Genomic DNA, 26848 nt, shown 5'->3' on the forward strand with positions numbered 1-26848 from the left:
GGTGTACTGTTTTCCCTCCTTGTAAATCTCACATTTGATGATGGACCACAGGTTCTCAATGGGGTTCAGATCAGGTGAACAAGGAGGCCATGTCATTAGTTTTTCTTCTTTTATACCCTTTCTTGCCAGCCACGCTGTGTAGTACTTGGACGCGTGTGATGGAGCATTGTCCTGCATGAAAATCATGTTTTTCTTGAAGGATGCAGACTTCTTCCTGTACCACTGCTTGAAGAAGGTGTCTTCCAGAAACTGGCAGTAGGACTGGGAGTTGAGCTTGACTCCATCCTCAACCCGAAAAGGCCCCACAAGCTCATCTTTGATGATACCAGCCCAAACCAGTACTCCACCTCCACCTTGCTGGCGTCTGAGTCGGACTGGAGCTCTCTGCCCTTTACCAATCCAGCCACGGGCCCATCCATCTGGCCCATCAAGACTCACTCTCATTTTAGCAGTCCATAAAATCTTTGAAAAATCATTCTTGAGATATTTCTTGGCCCAGTCTTGACGTTTCAGCTTGTGTGTCTTGTTCAGTGGTGGTCGTCTTTCAGCCTTTCTTACCTTGGCCATGTCTCTGAGTATTGCACACCTTGTGCTTTTGGGCACTCCAGTGATGTTGCAGCCCTGAAATATGGCCAAACTGGTGGCAAGTGGCATCTTGGCAGCTGCACGCTTGACTTTTCTCAGTTCATGGGCAGTTATTTTGCGCCTTGGTTTTTCCACATGCTTCTTGCGACCCTGTTGACTATTTTGAATAAAACGCTTGATTGTTCGATGATCACGCTTCAGAAGCTTTGCAATTTTAAGAGTGCTGCATCCCTCTGCAAGATATCTCACTATTTTTGACTTTTCTGAGCCTGTCAAGTCCTTCTTTTGACCCATTTTGCCAAAGGAAAGGAAGTTGCCTAATAATTATGCACACCTGATATAGGGTGTTGATGTCATTAGACCACACCCCTTCTCATTACAGAGATGCACATCACCTAATATGCTTAATTGGTAGTAGGCTTTCGAGCCTATACAGCTTGGAGTAAGACAACATGCATAAAGAGGATGATGTGGTCAAAATACTCATTTGCCTAATAATTCTGCACTCCCTGTATGTATATGTATGTGTATATATATATGTATGTGTGTGTATATATATATATATATATAATTGTGACTCACCAGTCCAGAGCACATGCTGCCATTTTTCTGCACCCCAGTTCCTATGTTTCCGTTTATAGTTGAGTCAAATAGCCTTGTTTCCACATCCTATTCATGAGTCCTGCAAGTTATCGTTTGGCCCCAACAGAGCCCTGATCTACAGATTGGGGGTAATTTACTAAAGGAAAATTCACTTTGCACTACAAGTGCACTTGCAGAGCACTTGTAGTGCAGAGTGGATTTGCCTTTAGTAAATCAACCCCATTGAGTCTGTCTGGGATTACATGAAGTAACAAAAGGCTTTGAGGCAGCCTACAGCCACATAAAATGTGATATTTTGTTAATTGATAAAAATAAACTAGTAACCCTTATATTTCTGAAAACATTCTTAATTTCCAGCATTGTTCACACCTGCCTAAAACTTTTGTAATGTATTTATATACATAATTATTCTACAAATTGACTAAAGTTGAAGTACAATGTTGGTGTGCAGTTGACAACACGCATTTGTTCCTCCACTTTTACAGAATTAAACACTGCCATAACTGCATCTTCTTTTTTTATTTTATTTTTTAACCACTTAAGCCCTGGACCATTTTGTTGCTAAAGGACCAGGCCCCTTTTTGCGATTCGGCACTGCGTTGCTTTAACTGACAATTGCGCGGTCGTGCGACGTGGCTCCCAAATAAAATTGACTTTCTTTTTTTTCCCACAAATAGAGCTTTCTTATGGTGGTATTTGATCACTTTTTGCTGTTTTTTATTTTTTGAGCTATAAACAAAAATAGATCGACAATTTAAAAAAAAAAATGCAATTTTTTACTTTTTGCTATAATAAATATCCCCCCAAAAAATATATACTTTTTTTTTTTTTTTTTTTGGGTTAGGCTGTTACATATTGTTGGTAAAAAAAATTGCAATAAGCGTTTATTCATGGTTTGCATTTTTATTAAATTTTTTACTAGTAATGGCGGCGATCAGCTTGTTTAGGTGGCACTGAAGGGGTTAAGTGTGCCCTAAGGGAGTGATTCTTACTGTGTTGGTGGCGTGTGACGTCACTGATCGTCGTTCCCTATGACAGGGAACAGACGGTCAATGCCAGTCTGACTAGGAAGCACGGGGAGAGGTTTGTTTACACTTACCTCTCCCCATTCTTCAGCTCTGACCCGATCAAGGGACACCAGTGGCGATCGGGTCCGTGGGTTCCCGTGGGCGCAGTCAGAGTACCCGACCGGGTTGCGAGCACACTGCCGGCGGCGCTCACGACCCACGGCTGCGCATATTAAAGGGGATGTACCTGTACTCCAGTATACGCAGCCATGCCATTCTGCCAACGTACATCAACGTGCGTTCCAGCGGTCAGCAAGTGGTTAAACCTAATCAGTGGGAATTATGCTTTGTGCATGTTACTGCAAATGTTCTGTACAAAAAATATAGATAGCACTGGGAAGTACCGTATTTGTAGGATGAGAAAATACACCAGCATATGACTCATTAGGTTTGTGTTTTCATCCTTAGCATAAATGTACCTATATGAATAAAAAAGTCAGCTTTTTCTTTTTGTTGCTTTTGTCAGGATTCCGAACGGTCAGCTTCACTTTAGATAGCAGAGACCTGCTCAGCACGGTGTTGGGTATTCTCAATTCATGCAGCTTATCCACAGACCATGTCCAGTGTTCGGTTAAAGGTACGGCATCTCCAAGGAAAGGAGCAACCACATTTTACAGACCCATCAAGTGGAACAAGAGCTATTATGCCTTCACTGGATTCAAGGACCCAGAGGCAGAACTGGAACAAGCACATAGAGCAGAAATAACTATTATGCAAGTAACATCCAAAGCATTATTAGTAATGTTTCTTTGCTTCTTGTAGGCGTTTCCCTTATAATAGGGACTACGTTTTGTTCACCTTGTTTTGCTAGCTACTTTCTTACCATTATTAAAGTTGACCTTTCAGCATTAATAAATTACTGACATGTCACAATATACAGCAATATAGTTATAACAAAGCTGTACTTTTATTTTTTATAAAAATCAGTCCTTGAGCTACAATCAAGAAATTTACTTAGACTTAGTCTGGCCTATACATGATTTATTTTTTATTTATTTTTTCATTCAGCCAGCGGGCAGAACAAAAAAAAATTAACAGATTCCTCTATCCAAGTGAGGTGGGTGGAGGAATCCCCCTTTGTCAGAACATTATATTCTGACAGCAGGACTCTCTGCTGTCAGAATACACTGCTCAGCGTCTGCAGCCACTAGTTGCCAACAGTATTCAAACGTTCTCATTCAACAGAAGTCAATGTTCTTCTGAACCAGATGAATTTTGATTATTCTATGAGCAGCTTTAGAAGAAATCATTAGCCTGCTGCAGGCAAGAGGAAAAACTACTTCTGTCTCTCTTTCTCTGATCATCAGATTGCAACTTTATATCAAGCCACAAGATGAAAGGCTTCAGCAGTCAAAAACTGCACGGAAACCAGAATATTTATAAATTGTTTGATCTCTAAAGCCAGGTACACACGGGCCGAATGTTGGGAGACATTTACCGGTTAAAAAAAGTCAGACATTCGGCCCGTGTGTAGGTCAGCCTGTCTAGCTTCTGTTGGATGAGCATGCTGGAAAACCAGCAGCCGACTGACTCCTGATCAACCCAATGGCAGAGGGCACTAATCAATGTTGTTCTGGCGGGAGGGCCACCCCCCCCCCTACCCCGTCAGAACACAACAGCTCAGTGGGGGAGATCACTGTACTAATGTCGGATGGTTAATACAGCTGCTCCGATCAGGGCTGTAAAAATTTGTTTGCAGCACTTTACTACAACAATGTGTATGGCACCAAATTAGATGATCATGTCTGATACTTATGTTGATTAGCAATAGTTTGAAGAAGACTTGATATGACCTGCATTGTTTTTGTGTGTTTCATGCAAATCCACCCCTCAGACACTGTTCAGTTAGGATTTTATCGATAAAGAATTATTGCCCATTTCTTTACGGTTCATTTCATAAAATGTCCCTAACCTTATGAAGAATGTTTTACCTTTTTATTTTCTCAAGTGTTGCTCTGATTTAAGAGTGACAACAAAAAGCCAAAATAATCATTTTAACTATTGTTATATTACATTGTAAGTACTGCATGTTCCTTTGAACGAAGATTTTTGTTAGAGACACGAAATACTTCATATGACAGTTGAATGGGGCAGTTGCAGTCTGCTTTGAATGCCCGCAGGTCTGGAAATGGCCTCACTACTGACCAAACCTAGCACCAGAAAATTAGTAGGTTTGACTCTAGATGTTTTTTTTTTCTTTATAAAAATCAATGGAAAAATAATTTGATCTGCAATGAATTTTTTTTTCTGGGTCATTGAATTACTAAATAAGAGAATATAACGGCTACCCACTGGTAGTGAGAGGGTATCAGCCGTTGGAGACGTCCTTTTCCCTGACAAGTTGTAATATGCAGGTACAGCCGGTATATCCCATCGAACGCCCTTCCAAGAACGAGACGAGGCTACGTTTGAAGGGTCAAGTAGACTGTCTTTAATGGCACATTTCACCTCGCTTATATGTGGTTACAACACTGTACAGGAACAATGACACTCTCCGCCCCCCCCCTCCTCACACAGGGGGGGCTTCAATACAGATACTTTGAAATAATGACATTCCCTTGAGCCAATCAGTCTTCTAGACGTTTTGGCTCCAAGCTTACATTTAACATTAAATTGATCAGACACCTTCCTTTATCAATAGAATTCAATTAACCTTTAAAACAATTATACACATACTCCCATCAGCATACACCTGACAGGAAGCTGTACTACACAAAGGAGAGTCCATTAGCTATGCAAAGGGAATATTAGCATTCAGCAGTGGAAGAGTCCCTTCTATAATTAACCCTTTGAGCTCAGAATACAATCTGGTAAATCCAATTGTAACAAGCCATGCAGTTCTTTGTAGTCCTCACTGCATGATGGTTATCGATGTCCAGGCAGCATGCATAGTTCCATTACAGGGAAGTTGGAGAATCATCAAGCCAGACAGAAAACTAGCCTTTTCAAAAGGGGTCTGGGTCATCAGCACATATAATTCTGTTATGGAATTTCTTCTTTATAACAGTGGTGGCTTGCCATCAAATGAATATATTTTATGACGTATTGATTTGTAAGCAATAATTACTCCCCTTTTTCCCTGCCATGTAAGACCCATTTGTAATGTTAATACATGTATAGATCTTTCTTGCAGTGAAGAATGTCTGTTTGAATCTCAATCTGTATTACTCTATTGTGTAATTTTTTTTCTTCAGTTTTACCGGCTCTCAATTTCGTTTTTTTTTTTGTTTGTTTTTTTTGTTTTTGTTTTTTAGTCCATGGTTAGAAAGTAACCGAGAAGTAGCCCTAAAGAAGCTGCAAGACAGTATTTCTCTAAGGGAAGAACTAGAACGTTTGAAGAAAGATTTGTCCGACCAACTTCAGCTGTCTGATGTCAGGTAAGATATTGTTCACCATAATTTGTTAACAATATTTATGTAATGATTTGGTGATCCCTTAGTAGGGGTGAAAACATTCTTGCTGTATTATAATTTGGATGAATGCTATATGTAGTCCAAATATCACTAGGTATTCTTTAATAAAATTGGCAGGCTTTATTCATGTCTTTAACCACTTCCCTACCGGCCCATAGTAAAATGACGTCCACAAAGAGCTTCTGCCGTTCAGAGTGGACGTCATATGACGTCCTGGGCTTTCCGGGTGGATATCTGAATGATGCCTGCAGCTAAGAGGCATCATTCAGATATCCTTCTAAACTGCCGGCGATTCTGCACAACGTAAGAACGATCATAGCGGCGGTTCCGCCGCTAGATCGTTCTTACAGGCGGCGGGAGGGGACATCCCCCCCCTCCCGCCGCCATCCGGTGCTTCTCCGGGCTCTCCCGTGCCATCGGGGGCCCGGAGAACGAATCGTCCGGCGCTCGCAGGAAGCATAGAGATGACTGGTGACCAGATGGTCACCAGTCATCTCTATGACCGTCGGAGGACCCGGGCGCGATGTGATGACGTCACGCCCGGGTCCCCGTAAGTAAACAAAGCCGCAATTGCGGCTGCTAAGCAACCACAAGCAGGAGATCGGTGAATTTTTTTTCACCGATTTCATGCTTTCCAGCCTGGAGGAGAGATGTGGGGTCTTATTGACCCCGCATCTCTCCATAAAGAGTACCTGTCACACACATTCCTATTACAAGGGATGTTTACATTCCTTGTAATAGGAATAAAAGTGATCAAAAAAAAAAAAAAATTAAAAAAAAAAGTGTAAAAAAAGAAATAAATATATAAAAAAAAAAAAGAAATAAAAATTTATTTTTTTAACGCCCCTGTCCCCGGTAGCTTGCGCGCAGAAGCGAACGCACACGCAAGTCCCGCCGACATATCTAAACGCCGTTTAAACCACATATGTGAGGTATCGCCGCGTGCGTTAGAGTGCCAGCAACAATTCTAGCACTAGATCTCCTCTGTAAATCTAAACTGGTAACCTGTAAAAAATTTCAAATCGTTGCCTATGGAGATTTTTAAGTACCGAAGTTTGGCGCCATTCCATGAGTGTGCGCAATTTTAAAGCGTGACATGTTAGGTATCTATTTACTCGGTGTAACATCATATTTCATATTTTACAGAAAAATTGGCCTAACTTTACTGTTTTTAAATTTTTTTAATTCATGAAACAATTTTTTTCCCAAAAAAAGGCGTTTGAAAAATTATTGCGCAAATACCGTGCAAGATAAAAGGTTTCAATGACCGTCGTTTTATTCCCTAGGGTGTCTGCTAAAAAAACATATATAATGTTTGGGGGTTCTGCGTAATTTTCTAGCAAAAAAATTATGATTTGTACATGTAGGAGAGAAGTGCCAGAATAGGCCTGGTATGGAAGTGTGTGTATAACTGGCCGGTATGGAAGAGGTTAATAAAATTGGCAGGCTTTATTCATGTCCACGTAAAACATTCATATCCAAAAAAATAGCACTCTTGTAAAAGCATACTTCCGTATTTATCAGCATATAACACGCACCCTAACTTTAAGAGGGAAGTTTCAGGAAAAAAACTTTCCACAGCCCCCTGCGTATAACACGCAGGCACAGTTCACCCTCTATTTTCAGGGTAAAAAAGTGAGTGTTATACGCCAATAAATACAGTAATTAACATATTATATATTATTTTTTTTCACTACGTCTTTCCAGTTTGGTCAGTTGGGGATAGCGGCTTATATTTAAATTTTAACATTTATCAGGCGCGAGATTTATACACATTTTTCAATATTATTCAACAACTGTGCTCCACTGTAAGGAAGTTTATTTGTAAAATATGGAACTATACCGCTGTATAAAAAGCTCTTCTGTTACTTGGATGCCAAAACTACAGATTTTCAGACTGGTGACATCTATTCCCTTGTTAAAAAGTTTGCATTGAACGCACAATCTGCCGATTATAGGGGTGCACCCTATGGGTTCAACAAGATATGGAACTTGTTATCCGTTTCAGGGATTACCCCTACTAAACCTGACCATGCATCTCTTATTTGAATGTTAAGACCAGAATGCCTTGGCTTTGGGTTTTGGCTTATATGGTGTACGGAATAATGAAGACGTAGAGAAAATTCTCAGGCATGGCTTTATTTCTTTCACAGTTCTATAAATAAACCATTTTCACTATGTTGCAACTACATATTGGATATGGATTTGTTTACATCCTAATGCATAATTTGGAATAAGACCTCTAGTTTATGCTTTCTCGTACTATACCTACTTCACCTGATAAATTACAGTACTATGTCAGCACGCAATACTATGCTTTCTTTGTGTTACATACTGTAAATGTGAGTAAAGTTTATAGAGGCCTCTGTTTTTCTGAATGTGACTAAAGTGTTTTTATAAGATAAAGTTTTTTTTTCAATTAAATTATAATAAAAAAATAAAAGTTTGCTTGTGTATTAAATCTTGTAGCACTAAGCCAAAACATAGGATGCTTTATTGCCTTGAACTCAGGAAGCTTGGGTTTAAAAAAGTTTTTTCATTCTCTAAGTGCTTTGGTACATTAGAATTTGTGCAGATAGTGTACGCTTCACTGCAAACTGCTGCTAGTCGAAGCAAGACAAGACAGGAGAAGGGGTACAAACAAAGCTCGGAGGTCAAATCTTGCTACTGGCTTATGTATATTATGTTTATTAACCAGAAGAGGTAACTGTACAGAAATGTCTGTTAATTATCAAATTATATTTTGGAGATTCGTTTTGCATTTATTTATTGTTTTTTGTTTTTTTTTTATATTAAGAAGTTGGCTTCATGGATAGAAGTTCTATTTTTCCTCTTTTACAGATGGCAGAGAAGTTGGGGTATCGCTCACCGTTGTGGGCAACTTCATAGTCTAAGCCGACTAACTCAACAAAGCAGTGAGTCTTTAAAGATGGCAAAGGGTAATTATTCCATCTACACGTCATTTTGTTGTGGTATTGCTAAAGCTTTAGATTATCTTGCAGCTTTGTTTGACCTATCGTCTGGTTATTGTTTTTGGAGAGAAATGTGGGGAATATATAATGTGTGCATGCTGCTTTTCTTAGGAGATAAACGGGTAATTGGCATGGGTGGAACATGTATACCTTTTTTTTTTTTGTATGACTGCATTTTCCTGATTTCTTTGTCTGTAATTTAGTACAGCAATAAGCTTCCTTACAATAAGGTCCGTTTACTTGTCCCACCTTTCAGCAGTCTGATTGCTGACAGATTTGTATTGCCACAGGATTTTTGGATCCCATGGTCTACACATACAATACAATAATAGATATAGTCAACTTATCCCAGGATAATTATTCCTATTTGTTCTTTATCTTATCTTTATCTCACCTACCAATTAATCACTTGGAGGCTTAATGGGCCATTACAGGCAAATTTATCCACAGACCTATTTTGGTAGTTAAACATCCATTGAATGTGCACCAATAGCTTGTGTTTTTTCAGTTATACCTCATGTATGTGCCTCTTTATCTTGCAAAATAATGTTTGTGACTTTTTTAAATTGTCTTGCTGTAGCTATTGCATGATCATATTTTTCTGCTTAGGACGCGTAGTGATATTCACAGATCGAACAGGCATGAGTGCAGCAGGACATGTAATGCTAGGGACCACAGACGTCCATCACCACTGGACCAGGGTAAGCTACAATCATTCTGTAGTCAGCACTTACCAGTGAACAAATAATGGATAATTCCTTGTAATACTCTTTAGTAAACAACTGTCATCTCTGCATGCAACAATTATTGGAAGAAACATTGAAGGTTAAAGCGAAATCTAAAGCTTATTTTAATTCATTTATTAAGTCATATTTGCCTGCCCTGTGCAATCGTTTTGCACAGAGCAGCCCCAATCCTCTTGTTGTGGGGTCCCCTGCCGGCACTCCTGTCTTCAGGGAATGCCACCATCAGAACCTGCTTCCTATGAGGTGCTCATGCTGGCTTGATCCTGAGTGTCCATAAACACAGACAGCTGGCTCAGCCCCACTTCTTGCTACCTCTTTACAGGATTTGATCGACAGCAGAAGCCAATGGTTCTTGCTGCTGCCTCTCTGTCATTTGATGAGAGAGCGAGCAGAGATAGCCACTGCTCTGGGGCACAGCACTATATTGAGATCAGGCTCATGTAAGTGAAATGGAGGGGGAGCTGCGGTGATCTTAATAACAACAGAAGTTTTTTTTTTTTTTTTTTTTACCTTAGTGTCTGTAAACCCTCCATACACCCAGTGCATTGAACAGCCTCAGAATGATACACAGGGATGAACCAAATGTCCCTGCATAGGTTTTACATGTATATCTGCTGTCTTCACATTGATATACTGTTTACAAAGTTGAGATTGTGTTAGGAGATTTTGTCTTCCTGGTTAACATAGTGTGAGATTGGAGGAAAGGCACACACCCCCTCTCACCATATGCAGAGTCTCTCAAGAGGTGTTTTGTAATAGAGCATGCTCCCTGCTAATCTATTTTAGCAACCTCCCCAAACTGAATATTCAGGCTGCTTTTGTCTAAATTGTCCGAGGAGTTATCAGGCTGATAACAGAGGAACTGTTCAGGAAAGAGCTACGAGACGAGACACAACTCCCTGTGTCCATTTAGACATGGAGCGGCAGCCTACCCCCTTTTCTTCCTGATTGGCTCCCGCTGCTGTCAAAGTCAGTCAGCCTGCCAGCCAATCGCGTTGCGCTTCTGTCTGAGCCAATGAGAAGGGGAGTCCCGGACAGCCGAGACACTACTGCAGCATCGTTGGATCTAGATGGGGCTCAGGTAAGTATTAGGGGGCTGAGGGGGTTGCTGCACACAGAAGGCTTTTATCTTAATGCATCGAATGCGTTAAGATAAAAAAGCTTTCTGCCTTTAAAACCACTTTAATGCAGAAAATGCATTAGGGTGAAACCATTTACCTTTTAGAAACCCCTTTAAATCATCCTTGCATGAATAGGCTTTTCAATGTTGCCAACAAATGATCAACCTTTTTTTCTCCTTAAGGAAATGAACATATACACTACTCTTCTATACAGATGCTCAAATGTGTTGCATAACTTGTAATATTTGGGTAAAGTGTGGCCCACTTTCTAAAAGCCACAAGGCCCTGGTGTTGAATTTAAGCTCCTTTTTAAACCTAAGCCTGCCATAAACTCGGAGCAACTAGGAGAAGAAACAAGGGATGTGAAGGAAAGAGAAGTGTACATACTATATATTCTGTATACATTTTAATGTTGTTGCCCCCCTGAGTCTTAATGAAGTTACTCTTTAGGATACAGTGAACACTATAGCATCTAGATCTAGTTACTAAAGGTTTTGTGATCCTTGGGTACTGCTTAATTAAAGGCATACAAAAAAAACAAAAGTCTTTAATTTACACGGTGTCCATTATTGCTTGCCTACCCAGCCTTTACTATCCTTGATTTGATGCAGCATTCCTTCTGTGTGTTCTGACATGGTCACCAAATTGTCCTAATGACCTGGCCTTCCTGAGCAGGATGAAAGAGAAACTGCATTAAGTAGCTCTCAAGCAAGAAAAGCTAGCATGGTAGATGCCGGATGCTTGCAATGTGCTGCTGAAATGTTTTAGTGTTTGATTTATAACCATATTGTAGGAAAAGGTTTAGTTTTATAGCATACAGGAGACTTTAGTAATAATGTTCTGTCTGTGCTTCTCTTCAAAGAATGCTCAATATGTTTTCAATTCCCTAGGGCCTGGGAAAAATAATCTGTTTGTTCACGAGGATATTTATCAATTAAATAAACCAATGTTTTTTTGCTCGTTTATTCAGATGATTTTTAACATATAGTGTGGAAACGTATCAAGTCTGCTACACAGCAAAGCAATGCAGAACAGGAGGAATAAGCCAGACTAAGTGCTATATATAACGTATTTATCGCGGTATAACGCGCTCCCGCGTATACCGCGCACCCCTAATGTTTCCCCCGAAATTCCTGTAAAAAAAAAGTTATATGATTTTATTACTTACAGTTTTGGTGTCTTCCCAGCGTCCAGGGTCCGTCTGCGGCCTCGATGGTGTCCTCCCGGCTTCTCCAGCGCGCGCCTCACGTCGAGTCCCCGCTTCCCGCGCTTAGTTCGAACGCCTCCGCCGACATATACCGAGTGCAGTACACTCGGGTACATTCGGCAAGGCTCGGCTTAGCTCGCGCTCACGCTCTGTGACGTTTATGCGTGAGCACGAGCGAAGCCTGGCCGAATGTACCCGAGTGTACTGCACTTGGTATATGTCGGCGCAGGATTTCAAACTGAGCGCGGCGAAGCGGCTATCGGCGTATTTCGCGCACCCACGATTTCCCCCATATTTTAAGGGGAAAATAGTGCGCGATATACGCCGATTAAATACGGTACTAAAGATTGCAGGTTGATTCATACATTCTCCCCTCTGCACTACGCTAAAAAAACGTGCACACATCTAGGAAGTGGTTAGGGTCATGTCTTAGAAGCAGAGAACTTTGGCAAGTGTAATGATCAATATTTCGTAGATACTGTCCGAGACCATGAACATAAACTGCTGCAGATTCTCTGCTAAATGAAAGGTAGCCTGATTTGCATCTAAACTCTTTGTGCATTTCAGAGATGTGCTCTGTGCAAGCCGGAGCAGCAGTTAGTGTGGACAACTACCAGAAAGAACCGATGCAGATTTGTTTATATCCACACCATACAAACAAACACTCTTGGACCTTTGCACATTTAGGGCTGTAATTAGGGAACATTGGGCAAGATTCACAAAGGAGATACGACGGAGTATCTCAGATACTCCGTCGTATCTCTCAGAGTATCTATGCGACTGATTCATAGAACCAGTTACGCATAGATAGCCCTAAGATCCGACAGGTGTAATTGTTTTACACTGTCGGATCTTGGGATACAGTACCGCGGCCGCCGCTGGGGGGAGTTTGCGTCGTAAACCAGCGTCGGGTATGCAAATTAGCAGTTACGGCTATCCACAAAGGTTTTTCCCGTCGTTACGCCGGCGCAAGTGTTAGATTCCGGTCGCAAAGATAGGGCTGCTATTAACATGGTGTAAAATTACTCCACCATGTTAAAGTATGCCCGTCTTTCCCACGTCGCTTTTGAATTTTTTTGTTTTCCCGGCGTAAGTACGTTACGCACGTCGCGATTCTCAACACGTCGGCGCGTCGTAATTGCGCGCAAAGCACGTCGGGAAATTCTCGAACGGAGCATGCGCAGTACATCCGGCGCGGGAGCGCGCCTAATTTAAATGGTACCTGAATCTGGCCCATTGAAGCCATCTTTTCTTAAAAAAAACAGTTCCCAAAATGTCTTTAGTCATGTGAATATGGATTTTCTGCATTTTATTCTTGTCTAATGTGTGTTCTAAGTGGGTGTTACTAACTATGCATAAAAACAATGCATTTTTTTTTCTTGTTTGAGACATAATAGTGTTAACCCTGTGCGTTCCTGAGTCGATTTCTATTTGAATCTTCCTTTTGTCCCATAGTGTTGTCAGTTTGTCAAGAAAACAAGTTTTCATTGTCTTGTGGAGTGGTTTGTAGCAGGATTGGAAAACAAGGAGCTTTTAATTTTAAATGCTGTGCTTGGCACTGGATCCAAGCTGTCACTGAGGATCCATTCACACCATGATTTGTTTTGTTCATGATGTGCTCAATCAAATGGATGGGCTGCCAATGCACCAAAACATCCAAAAACTGACTTATATTTTATAGTATTTTACAGCAAAGTGCTCCACAATGCATGGTGGTGCATTGGGTTCCTATTTAAAATGAATGGCAGTGTCAATAGAAGCTGGCGGAACCTGCAGCCAGAGAGTCCTGATGATGCTTCAAAACACTGGTACAAAAAGTGGCAATCCCAGTGCCATGTTAAAACTGCACCTGTGACTCAAGCGGTTAAAGAAAAGGTATGCATTTCAACCTTATTGGTAAAATCCTTTCCTCTGCGTACACTACAGGGCACGGACATCAAGCTAATATCATAGGATTTACACAAATCAGAGCTGTAAGTATCCCCCTCCTACTCATACAATTCTTTATTTATTTTTCGCAAACAATAAAAGGATCCATAGCCAGGATAGGAGGGTCCTGTACTGTACTCCAAGAAAAAGATTTTACAGATAAATCAAAAATACAATTTTTTTTTCTCACACAGTACAAGACATAGGCAGAGCCACAGTATATAGGAGGTTCAAAAGCTATACAAATAGAACAGTGGGCAAACTCAAAAAGAAAAATGGGCCCTAACAACCCGAAGTTCAAGAACTCTAACCACAGCCAGTAGCACCTTGCAACTGAAGCATCAGTATAGACCTGAACATCCACCTAGCAAGCTTGCAAATATGTGAACAGAGGACCAAGTGGCAGCCTAACAATTTTGTAAAACCGATGCCTGGTGCTGAAAAGCCCAAGAGGCACCCACAGAGGTGGTGGAGAGTGCCTTAACAGGAAAGGAAAGAACCCTAAGACCTCTTTCACACTGGAGGTGTTTTTCATGCGCTATAGCGCTAAAAATGGCTCCTGTAAAGTGCCTAAAAATGCCTCATCTGCAGTCCCAGTGTGAAATCCCGAGTGCTTTCACACTGGGGCACTGCGCTAGCAGGACGTTAAAAAAAAAAAAGTCCTGCGAGCAGCATCTTTTGGGGCCCTTTAGGAGCAGTGTATACACCGCTTCTAAAGCACCGCTGCCCATTGAAATCAATGGGCAGCGGCGCTTTGCAGTTGCTTTTAACCCTTTATTCGGCCGCTAGCGGGGGTAAAAGCGCCCCGCTGGCTGCCGAAAAGCACCTCTAAAACAAGGGTAAAGCGCCGCTAAAACTAGCGAAGCTTTACCACTAACGCTGCTGCGCTGTCAGTGTGAAATCGCTCTAATCCTCCATGAATAGGTCGGAACAATGCGCTGCCTAATTCAATGACACAAGGTGAAATGAGAAGCAGGAACAACCTCTGTGAGAATCTGCTGAAAAAAATCTATAGCCAAGAGGTAAACCTTTAAATCCCAAACAGTGGAGAGAAAATTCCTTAAGATGTTTCGGAGCAGGACAGAAAAAAAAACGAAGTCCAGTGTCCTGGTATAGGCTATATTCACACTTACGCAGTGAAGAAAACGCTGCAATCCATGTTCGTTTCCCATCCCACATTGAGATGCATTGCGCTGGCCTGCATCAGATCGCATGGTACAAAACAACCATGCCATCTAGTTCAGTGCAGCTCCAAAAATGGTGCGACCAGGGCGACCCGTTCGGATCACGGAACGGTCACGATCCGTTGCACCCCTAATTCTGACAGCGGCCAGTGGCTGTTAGAATACAAAAAAGGACTAGGTGTCAACTGGGAGCCATTCCAAACGAAGGCCAATGCCTTCACCAAGTAATGAGAGGCCAGTCGTCACTAGAAATGGCAGCCAGGGTGAGATATGCCCCTTGAGGGTACTCAAGGCCAACTGCAAATCCAGATTGGACTAGAGGAAGGCCATAATTTGTCCCAAGGAGTACCATCTAGGATAGAAGTTTCTTTGCACTCTAAGGGAGTCCAAGTGCCCTCCAAAGAGATGTTCTCCCACAAAGGTCCATTTCATCTACTGGCTCTACAGATCAGTACTCTAACCACAGAATCATGTGCATCTGGATGAACAGGTGCAAAAGAGGTCTAAAAAAAAAGGGAAAAAAAAGCCCACAACTCGCTGCACAAAAAGGAAAAGCTGATGGTCTTGTGAACAAGGCACCAAAGGCTGCTGAATAATGGCAAATAAGTGGGATACTACCAACATGGGTCTGCTCACAGATCCACCAGATGGCAGAAGGTGACTAGGTCATCTATGCCAAGATCTCCATAGGATACTCTGCAACAGTATACTAGCGAGACCTTGCCAACAAGGAGTGTCCATTGCTGTACGTGGCATTACACGCCAGCCTTGCATCCCCTATCCAGCTTAGTCCAGGTATGGTCTGAATGATGTACCTAGGGTACCGATCTGTAAACTGTGCTACTAGTCTATGTGGCTGGTACTGGAAGAAAGAAACTAGTAATCTCCCTAAGTAGAGAGACATCCATCACCTAAGGGCAAAAGCAAAAAAACAAGGAAAAAGAGGATCGCCTAAAAGCGGAACATAACTGTATCTGAGCTCCAAAAACGCAAATACAATTCGATTTTTTTTTTTTTTTTTTTATATTTATTATTATAATACAGGATTTATATATTGCCAACAGTTTGCACAGCGCTTTACAATATGAGGGAAGACCGTGCAGTTACAATAAAATTTAATACAGAAGGAATCAGAGGGCCCTGCTCGTTTTAGAGCTTACAATCTAAAAAGGAGGGTCAAGTGATACATCGTGATACAAAAGTTATTAGCTGTGGGGGATGAGCTGAAGGAGAAAATAAAAGTACAGTTGTTAGGTGGGGCAGAATAGGCTTCTCTGAAGAGAAGGGTTTTCAGGGATTGTCTAAAAGCAAACAGAGTAGGAGACAGTCAGCCAGATTGGGTAGATAGTTCCGTAGGATGGGAGAGGCTCGGGGAAAAGCCTTGTAGACTAGCATGGGGGAAGGTGACGAGGGAGCTAGAGAACAGGAGGTCTTGGGAGGAATGAAGAGAACGATTAGGTTGGTATTTTGAGACTAGGTTAGTGATGTAGTTGGGGGCAGAGTTGTGGATGGGTTTGTAAGTTATTATTTTGAATTTAATTTGTTGGGTGAGCGGAAGCCAACAGAGGGATTGACAGGGAGGAGTAGCAGACACTTAGTGGTTGGTAAGGTGGATGAGCCTGGCAGCAGCATTCATGATGGACTGAAGGGGGGGAATAGCCGATGTAAAGGTAATCCAGTGAGCAAGGAGGTTTAGTAGTCAAGACAAGAGATGATTATGGAGTGAAGTAGGAGCTTTTGTAGTGTCATTGGTTAGGAAGGGGCATGTCTTGAAGATGTCGCGTATGCTGAGGCGGCAAGATTTAGACAGTGATTGGATGTGGGGCCAAAACGATGGTTCAGAGTCCAGGATTACTCCTAGAACCTTGGCATGCAGAGATGGGTTAATAGATGTACCATTGGTCTTAAAAAAGAAATCGGAGTAACATTCAAAGCAAACTCGCCCATCCATCCATCCATGTCTCCATGCTTTACTTTGTTGAGGAATCCTTTTGCAAAACACCCCCTTAGCATTTCTAGCTGCAGCCATCTACCCTTAGCCAGGGATCCTCAAACTACGGCCCTCCAGCTGTTGTAGAACTACACATCCCATGAGGCATTGTAACACACTGACATTCACAGACATGACTAGGCATGATGGGAATTGTAGTTCCTGAACAACTGGAGGGCCGTAGTTTGAAGACCCATGGCTTAGACATGCAGGCAGGAGGTTGGCTGAGAAAGCCCCTCTTCCTAGATGAAAGAAAACATGCCTGTGATGACTCATGAAATGTACAGGGTGGGCCATTTATATGGATCCACCCGGGTGGGCCATTTATATGGATACACCTTAATAAAATGGGAATGGTTGGTGATATTAACTTCCTGTTTGTGACACATTAGTATATGTAAGGGAGGAAACTTTTCAAGATGGGTGGTGACCATGGCGGCCATTTTGAAGTCGGCCATTTTGAATCCAACTTTTGTTTTTGGTGTATCCATATACATGGCCCACCCTGTATAACATCAATTTGGCCTAGGCCAGACTCTAGGAAGCAAATGAAGAAAAAAAAAGTTTAAAATAAGTAAATATAATATACATTCCTTTCTGGGTTGATGCTAGCAGCATAAGGATTAAAAATAGTTAATTGAGAGGTAGCTGCATATAGCCAAGTCTATGTCTGTGCTTGTGTCCTGTACTGTACTCAAATGGATTTTACTGGTGAGTCAAAACTCCTATTTTTGCTTTCCCATTTTTACAGTCCATTTTGCAATGCATACCTTTTCTTTAACCAATTGAGCTGCAGGTGACATTTTAAAATGGCATTGGGATAACGGCTATTTGTACCAGTGCCGTATTTAAAACGACATCCGGGCTCATTGGCTGCAGGTCCCAGTTTGTTTGAAAGTTGGAACCATTAACTTTTAGGGTCCATTTACACTGTTGTCGGTTATTCATTTTCAATAGCACCCCAAGGAAACAACTGTACAACACACGGTATACAATTCATTGTGGTGAGCTGTGCTGAAAAATAATTAGCATATACATTTTTTGGACGTTTTGGTGCGTTGACAGCCCATTCATTTGAATCCAGCCTGTGTTCCCATAAAACTTCCATTTTCAGACACAATAAATGATATAGTCATCAAGGCAACAATGGGGTTAACAAATTGTTGGAACCTTTTGGTGTTTTCGAAAACCTTTTTGTGCACTTGTTACCTACTCTTCCTGGTTTGTACTTTGAACATAAAAGTGACCTGTTGCATTTTCATTTCCTCCCTTCATCAATAAGCTCTTTGAAAGTATACCGAGCTATTACCTCCTTCAAGGAAAGGTACTGCAGCTACAGGACCGAGTCAGCCATCTATTAGGAGGTATCGAAATCATGCACATCGAAGAGATGCAACCACTGCTATCCATAGAGGAATATTGCTCAGCCCTAGATGCCTTCTGTAACAAGCTGCTGAAAAGAAGAGTTCCTATCCATCCTCGCAGTCTACGAGGCTTACAGATGATTTTGGAAAAGTGAGTGTTTTTCATTTTCTTGGGTGCGCATACAGATGGCATGACAGGAGTTGACTTTCCAGAGAACACATTGAAGCACCATCTGCGCGTTTTGTATAAAACAGGAACGACCGAACACCTTGAGCAATACAATAGTTTCCTCTACATAATTGTGTAAGAGTAAAGCGGGAGTTCACCCGAAAAAAAAAATTATCATTAGATTGAGGCTAATTTTACTAAGCAGAATTGGGTGTTTTGTTTTAAATCAATGCAGTACTTACCGTTTTAGAGATCGACGTTCTCCGTGGCTTCCCGGTATGATCTTCGGGACTGGGCGTTCCTATTTGATTGACAGGCTTCCGATGGTCGCATACAGCGCATCACCAGTTGCCGAAAGAAGCCGAACGTCGGTGCGGCTCTATACGGCGCCTGCGCACCGACGTTCGGCTACTTTCGGGAACTCGTGACGCGCTGTATGCGACCATCGGAAGGCTGTCAATCAAATAGGAGCGCCCAGTCCCGCAGCCCATACCCGGAAGCGGCGGGAGAACATCGATCTCTAAAACGGTAAGTTTTAAAAAAAAAACACCCGATTCTGCTTAGTAAAATTAGCCTCAATCTAATGTTAAAAACTGATTTTTTGGGTGAACCTCCACTTTAACATCTGCGTTGGGTGCATGTTCTTATTTATATTTAAAAGAATTAATTCTCTGACCACTTTGCATTTAGCATTGTCGTTTTAGAATGTCAGTTTGTTCTCATATAAGCTCCTGTGCATGGGCAGTCTGGGACTCTCACCAGAGAAACTTGGGTTTTGTGTTCCACTGGACCAACTTTTGACAATTGTGCAAATATATATATCCCTAAAAGGCCATGTTTTTGCGGCTTACACCGCATCCAATTCGCAGAACATTCGAAAATATGTTTTCAAAGAGTCTGGTTCACATATGTGCGTTTTCTAGGCAGTGCGAATTGCAGGCACATAATCTTGAATGGGAACGCATTTGAGACGCAGATGTGTTCTGTTGTGAACAGGAATTCTTTCCCCCTCCTCCTACCCCCCCCCCCCCCTGTTCGCTAATCTGCAGCTGATGGGAACCTCTGAATGAATCATTTTTATATTCGCACCGGAATAGTGTGAACCCAGCCTTAGAAAAAGTAGCTGTCCAAAATACCATTCAATTGACTCGGATTTAAAGCACCTGTGCAAGATAAAGGAAAACTCATAGAATGGAGGGGGTTAAAATCTAGGATGGGAGATGAAAGTTCAGAGGAGTGAGGGAGGGAGGAGCGGATGAGGAGGGAAAGTATTTAGGGGGAGGGGAGAGAGGGGGTTTTCCTTCTTCTTTTTTTTTTTTTTTTTTTGTTTTGTTTTGTTATTATTTATTAATGCATCCTATGCATTAAGGTAAAAAAACACCTGGCAATGACGGCCCCCGTTTTACTTACCTGAGCCCATTCACCTGCTGTGCATGTCCCCCGGCGTCAGGACCGTCTTTAATGTTGATTGGACCCCGGGCAAAAAATTCTTGGGGGGGCCCCCCAATGCAATTTTGCTCTCCACCTGCTCTGAGACATCCAATAAATATCAGCTAGACTTAAAGCGGGGGTTCACCCTATATAAAAATTTTTTTTTTTTTTTTTTTTTCCTCTAGCATTAAATTCGGCATAGTAGCGCGAGCTACAGTATGCCTGTCTGTATTTTTTTTATCCCCGTACTCACTGTGCAATTGTATATTGAAGATTCCGGGGGAATGGGCGTTCCTATGGAGAGGGAAGGTGATTGACGGCCGGCCCTGGCACGTCACGCTTCTCCGGAAATAGCCGAAATAGGCTTGGCTCTTCACGGCGCCTGCGCATAGCCTGTGCGCAGGCGCCGTGAAGAGCCGAGACCTACTCCGGCTGTCTTCGGGTGAGCGTGACGTGCCAGAGCCGGCCGTCAATCATCCTCCCTCTCCATAGGCACGCCCATTCCCCGCAGGAGTCGGAATCTTCAATATACAATTGCACAGTGAGTACGGGGATAAAAAAATACAGACAGGCATACTGTAGCTCGCGCTACTATGCCGAATTTAATGCTAGACTGTTGTTAAGGAGGGTGAACCACCGCTTTAAAATCAGTTTACTGTATAAGATCAGGCAGTGATTGCGATTGGTTGCCAGAGGTTACAGCATATCATTACCACTTACTGACTGGTTGCTATAGGACATGATTTCTTGTTGATTGGTTGCTTGAGATTACTGTACAGTAATACTACTCACCGATTGGTTGCTAGAGGTTCAGAACATCATCTCCTCACTGCAGAGGGGCATGATATACATATGAATGCCGCCTGTATTTACATATGAATGCAGCCGGCCTCAGCTATTTACATATGAATGCAGCCGGCCTCAGCTATTTACATATGAATGCTGCCGGCCTCAGCTATTTACATATAAATGCCGCTGCTATTTACATATGAATGGCCCCGTTATGTACATATGAATGATCGTTATTTGTTATGTAAACACAGGGTCTGAAGTCGAGCGATCTGTACACAACAATAGGGCAGAGCTGGGCAGCATTAGTAACAGCACTTCACACTGAGATATCAGGACACAGCACAGGACTAAAAATTCAAGGGAATTTAAACTGGCATAGTTGGCAAGTATGAGGCAGCTAGAAGAAAAAGTCACCGCTCCAGGTGGGTCTACTATATGGTCATGCACTGGTACAGGATTCCAAGGGTGCATTCAAGGGAATTTAAACTGGCATAGTTGGCAAGTATGAGACAGCTGCTTTGGGCCCCACAGCAATGACAGGGCAGCTGCCCATTTTGCTCTGCCTTAAAGACGGCCCTGCCCAGCGTCCTCTTCTCCACGGAGTCTGGCCGTTGATTGGATAGATTGATAGCAGCGCAGCCATTGGTTTGCGCTGCTGTCAATCGCATCCAATGACACGGCCCGTGGGTGGGCAGGATTGAGTCATACACGCTGTGTCTATGGACGCAGCGTGTATAACAGGGAGCACGTCCGCAAGCTAACCCCCTTGGGAGAAAGCTTCCCAGAAGGGGGTTAGCTGATGCGGGGAGGAGCCGAAACAGCTGCTGAGGGACCCGAGAACAGCAGGATCGGGGCCACTCTGTGCAAAACGAACTGCACAGTGGAGGTAAGTATAACATGTTTGTTATTTTAAAAAAAATCCATACAACCCCTTTAAGTGGGCAAATCCTTCCGGTCCTTAAGTGGTTAATCAGGGCTGGGTAAGGAAAGTCCCTCTCAGACTCTCATGTCTCATACAACTTGTGATGTGTGTTTGTACTTCGTTTTGCTTTGGACTCCACTACCAGATGCGGGTTGTCACTTGCTACACTTTGCGGATCGTCATCTGCCACACGTTGTGGGTTGTCACCTGCCACACGTTGCGGATTGTCACAACGTCACCTGCCACACGTTGTGGATTGTCACTTGGCACACGTTGTGGATTGTCACTTGACACGTTGCGGATTGTCACTTGCCACGACGTCACCTGCAACATGTTACGGATTGTCACTTGCCACATGTTGCGGGTTGTCGCTTGCCATGACGTCACCTGGCACACGTTGCGTATTGTCACTTTTCACACATTGCGGATTGTCACTGCGTCACCTGCCACACGTTGCGGGTTGTCACTTGCCACAACGTCACCTGCCACACATTGCGTATTGTCACCTGCCACACATTGTGTATTGTCACTTGACACACGTTGCGGATTGTCACCACGTCACCTGCCACACGTTGTGGGTTGTCACTTGCATGTGTCCCAGATAGAAGGCAGGCAGCAGAGAGATAATGTAATCTCTCTGCTGCACAGTGAGGGCGGAACTGTGGTGATGCAGGAGGGCGGGCAGTGAGAGATGACATCATCTCTCTGCTCCCCTCTGCGCTCACTGCTCCCAATATCCCCCCCCCCCCCGCCGCCTGCGAGTGTTCTGCGGCTGCCTGTCACCACTAACAGCAGCGGGGCCGGCTCTCCTCGCAGGCAGCGGCGCCTGCCTGCTCACTTGCTTACTGCTTCCCCCGCCAAGCTGAAAGTGTCCCCGCAGGCAGCGGGGAACGGGTTGGCTGGCAGGTGTCAGTTTGCCGCCCCTCTAAAAGTGCCGCCTGGTACCATGGCATCACCCGGTTTATAAATGTTTTTTTAAAATACTGCCACTGTATACCTTTTTGGATGATCTGTATACCATGGTTACATGATAAACTGGACAGTTTGTCCAGTGCTAAGAGTTCAAGTAGGAGGAGATATCCACTTCTGCCTATATACACGCCCACGTGTGTGATGTCCTTATGTGACCTGGCTAGCTTAGAGAACAAGTAAATGTTCTCTCCAGCATAAGACATAACTGAGCATGTGCAGGTCGGCTACCCTGCCTGTGTTAGCTGGCCTTCCCCAGATAGACAGTGCAGGAGGGGAGGATCTATGCTAGGGATGAGCTTTATGTTTGAGTCGAACATGAGTTGGACTCAAACATTGGCTGTTCGAACAATTTGGGGTATTCGCGGAAATTCCGAAAAGCCGCGGAACACCCTTTAAAAGTCTATGGGAGAAATCTAAAGTGCTAATTTTAAAGGTTAATATGCAAGTTATTGTCATAAAAAGTGTTTGGGGACCTGGGTCCTGCCCCAGGGGACATGTATCAATGCAAAAAATACGTTTTAAAAATGGCCGTTTTTTCGGGAGCAGTGATTTAAAAAAATGCTTGAAGTGAAACAACAGTAAAAAATTCCTCTAAATTTCATACCTGGGGGGGGGGTGTGTTAAGTATGCCTGTAAAGTAGAACATGTTTCACGTGTTTAGAACTGTCCCTGCACAAAATGTCATTTCTAAAGGGAAAAAAGTAATTGATTTAAAACTACTCGTGGCGATTCAGATTCCGATGAGCCCCACCCCCCGCCCGCAGACCCCCACAACCACCGGACATCCTCCCCATGTTGAGGGCATGCGGCCTGCCAGGTTGCGTGCTTGGATAAGTCTGGTATGTATTTTTGGGGGGGCCCACGCCATTTTTTTTTTTTTTTGTGGGGTTCCCCTTAAAATCCATACCAGACCTGAAGGGCCTGATCTGGAATTTGGGGGGGGCCCCACGCTTTTTTTTTTTGGTTCGGGGTTCCCCTTAATATACATACCAGACCCAAAGGGCCTGGTAATGGGGGGGATGGGACCCCTGCTGTGTTTTTTATTTTATTTTTATTTTTTTCTTTTATCTGTATTGCCAGGACCCGACAATTTATAAATAGCCGCGAGTAGTTTTAAATGACTTTTTTTTTTTTCCTTTTAGAAATTACATTTTGTGCAGGGACAGTTCTAAACACGGGAAACATGCGCTACTTTAAAGGAATACTATAGACACCCCCCAGGTACAAAATTTAAAGGAATATTTCACTTTTATTGTTTCACTTTAAGCATTATTGAAATCACTGCTCCCGAAAAAACTTTTTTTGCATTGATGCATGTCCCCTGGGGCAGGACCCGGGTCCCCAAACTCTTTTTATGACAATAACTTGTATCGTTCGTGTCCCATAGACTTTATCGGTGTTCACGCGTTCGAACAAATTTTTTGCCTGTTCGCATGTTTTGGTGCAAACCAAACCGGGGGGTGTTCAGCTCATCCCTAATCTATGCGTACAGGATAAAACGGCCTTTTTACACAATGCAGAGGATTCACCCCTTGGGTTCCACAGTGAGTATAGAAAAATTTGGAAACAACTGCGCTAAGGTAAAAAATCGGATTGATAAGCAGCAATTAAATTGGGTATAAACAAAGTAAATAATGGGTAAAGAAGGATAATTGCGCTATTATCCTTCTTTACCCATTATCCACAGTGAGTATAACAAGCATGCTATACTGCATATACAGACTGATTTTACTGTTGTGGGTTTAGTAAAACTTCAAGAGCGCTGCCAAAGTTTACATAAAGCTTTGTAAATGCTGTCAGACCAGTGACTGTAGCAATTCTGCACTCCAGTCTGTCCTCCAGACAGACAATATATTTTGAAAGAGCTACGCAATGGCAGCATCCATATATTTGTTCTTTCTGTCTTTAATGTATGCTGCTAATACACAGCATTATTTTCTCAAATTACAGTGATCGTTTTGTGCCACGGTTACATGAGATGGGACACTTCAGCATACCGTCTGTATGTGATCCTGCATCCCTGCAATGGTTTCTTGTGACGCATGCACAGAAAGCCAGAGACAACTTGAAAAGGAAAGAGGAGTAAGTGTTCCCTATGAAGATCTATAGCTTGGATGTATTTGTCTCTAGCATTTGAGAGTTTTTTCAACTGAGAGGTAATCACAATATATTTCTAAAGTTAATCTACCATATAAACTCTGCTAGAAAGCAAAACCTAGATTTTAATGGCTTATATAATACAGGGGAATCTGATATGTTGCTATAGACAACACTAGCAAAAAGAGTTTTTAACCACTTGCTTACTGGGCACATATACCCCCTTCCTGCCCAAGATAAATTTCAGCTTTCGGCACTGTCGCGCTTTGAATAACAATTGCGCAGTCGTGCGACGTGGCTCCAAAACAAAATTGACGTCTTTTTTTTTCCACAAATAGAGCTTTCTTTTGGTGGTATTTGATCTCCTGTGCGGTTTTTATTTTTTGGGCTATAAACAAAAATATAGAGACAATTTTGAAAAAAACACAATATTTTTTACTTTTTGCTATAATAAATATCCCATTAAAAAAAAAAATTCAGTTTAGTCTGATACGTATTCTATCTATCTATCTATCTATCTATCTATCTATCTATCTATCTATCTATCTATCTATCTATCTATCTATCTATCTATCTATCTATCTATCTCTATATATATATATATATATATATATATATATATATTTTTGGTAAAAAAATAGCAAAAAGGGTATAGTGATTGGTTTACGCAAACGTTATAACGCCTACAAAAAGGGGATAGAATTATTACTTTTTTTTATTATTTTTTACTAGTAATGGCAGCGATCTGCAATTTTTGGCACGACTGCGATATTACGGGGGACACATCGAACACTTGACACATTTTTGGGACCATTCACATTTATACAGCGAACAGTGCTATAAAAATGCACTGTTTACTGTAAAAATGTGACCGACAGGGAAGGGGTTAACACTAGGGGGCATTAAGGGGTTAAATATGTACCCTGGGAGTGATTCTTACTGTAGGGGGAGGGGACTGACTGGGGGAGGTGACTGATGGTTGTCCCTATGTACAAGGGACACACCATTGGTCTCCTCTCCCTAACAGGACGTGGAGCTCTGTGTTTACACACAGAGCTCCACGTCCCTGGCTCTGTGACTGCCGATCGTGGGTGTCTGGCGGACATCGTGGCCGCCAGGCACGCGCATCGGCACCTGTGTGACGCGGCGGGCGCGCGCCCCCCAGTGGCGCGCGGCCGGAGGCCGTATATAGACGGCCTCCCGGCAGATCAGAGCCACCTTGCGGCCGTAAATACTCGGCCACAGTATGGGAAGAGGTTAAATTAATACATGCCCTCATTTAATACATTCTAGGTGCAATGTGTCTGGATTGGCTTTTATTTTGCTGATTCGTATTCCAGGTGATAATGTCCTTCCTTGTGTAATCTGGATAAATGTGTTTTTTTTTTCCACTCTTCCATAATGCGATCTAGGTGTCTGAAATTATATATATATATTTTTTTTTTCATAGGTTAAAATTTGTAGAACAGGAGCTGACCAAAGCTTGCAAGGCCAGAGCATCTCTGAGCCGACTGTATAAGGAGCCCAGTGTATCCAGCAAACAAATGATTGACTGTTGTCGACGACTGATTGAAGAACCATTGCCTAGTCTGGATGGCATGCACCTCTGTGTCTCTCATTACTACTCAATTCTGCAAGATGGAGACTTATGTATCCCCTGGAACTGGAAAAGCAAATCATAGCTTACCTCAGTAATTGGCAATCACACATACTTTAATATACGCATAGATCTTTAATATCTAGACTCAACTACATATATTTGTTATGCATTTTTGCAATCGAGCAGTTCAGATATCAGTATGTTCTACTGGACTGTGAATACTGTATTAGTGGAGAATGACTGCATTACAACCTTAATGTACAAATCAAAGAGAATGTTAGCCATGATCTTTGGAAGTTCTAATTGTTATCTATGATAACGGAGACAATGCTGGGCAGTACTGTAGTAGCTTATTTAGGAATAAATGGTTTGGGTCATGAATAACGGGCTAAGCAGGTTGAGTTGTTTGTGTCCCTGAATGTTCCGCTTTCAGAAAGGGGGAATTCCTGCTCCTTACTGTATCTGCACAGTTTGGGTTATTTTAGCAAAGTTTTTGGACGGCTGTGACTTAATTTCACAAAGGGGTTTCTTTGCATGAGCGAAAGAACAAGTTTGTTGCAGAAAGCTATGGGAAACGAAATAAGCAACACGTTTTTTTATCAATCCTATTCTGGATTTGTCAAATAGCCAGTAATGCAGTGGTAGATGTTTTGAGCCACACTATTATCTAGGGTTGTCCCGATG

The 26848-nt window shown here is 42.5% G+C and overlaps 1 protein-coding gene across 2 annotated transcripts in view; it reads left to right on the top strand.

Annotated features, from left to right (window-relative positions):
• TCAIM (T cell activation inhibitor, mitochondrial) overlaps nucleotides 1-26548 on the top strand; it is a 47684-nt gene extending 21136 nt beyond the window's left edge. For both annotated transcript variants that reach the window (XM_040353073.1, XM_040353072.1), the window contains 7 exons: nucleotides 2722-2968; nucleotides 5510-5632; nucleotides 8510-8607; nucleotides 9250-9341; nucleotides 18100-18332; nucleotides 24418-24549; nucleotides 26015-26548. In XM_040353073.1, coding sequence (XP_040209007.1) covers nucleotides 2722-2968; nucleotides 5510-5632; nucleotides 8510-8607; nucleotides 9250-9341; nucleotides 18100-18332; nucleotides 24418-24549; nucleotides 26015-26246 — 1157 coding nt within the window. In that variant the 3' untranslated portion in view covers nucleotides 26247-26548. The remainder of the gene's footprint in view (nucleotides 1-2721; nucleotides 2969-5509; nucleotides 5633-8509; nucleotides 8608-9249; nucleotides 9342-18099; nucleotides 18333-24417; nucleotides 24550-26014) is intronic.
• The last annotated feature ends 300 nt before the right edge of the window (nucleotides 26549-26848 follow it).

Source organism: Rana temporaria, chromosome 5 (genome assembly GCF_905171775.1).
Source record: "Rana temporaria chromosome 5, aRanTem1.1, whole genome shotgun sequence".
NCBI lineage: Eukaryota > Metazoa > Chordata > Amphibia > Anura > Ranidae > Rana > Rana temporaria.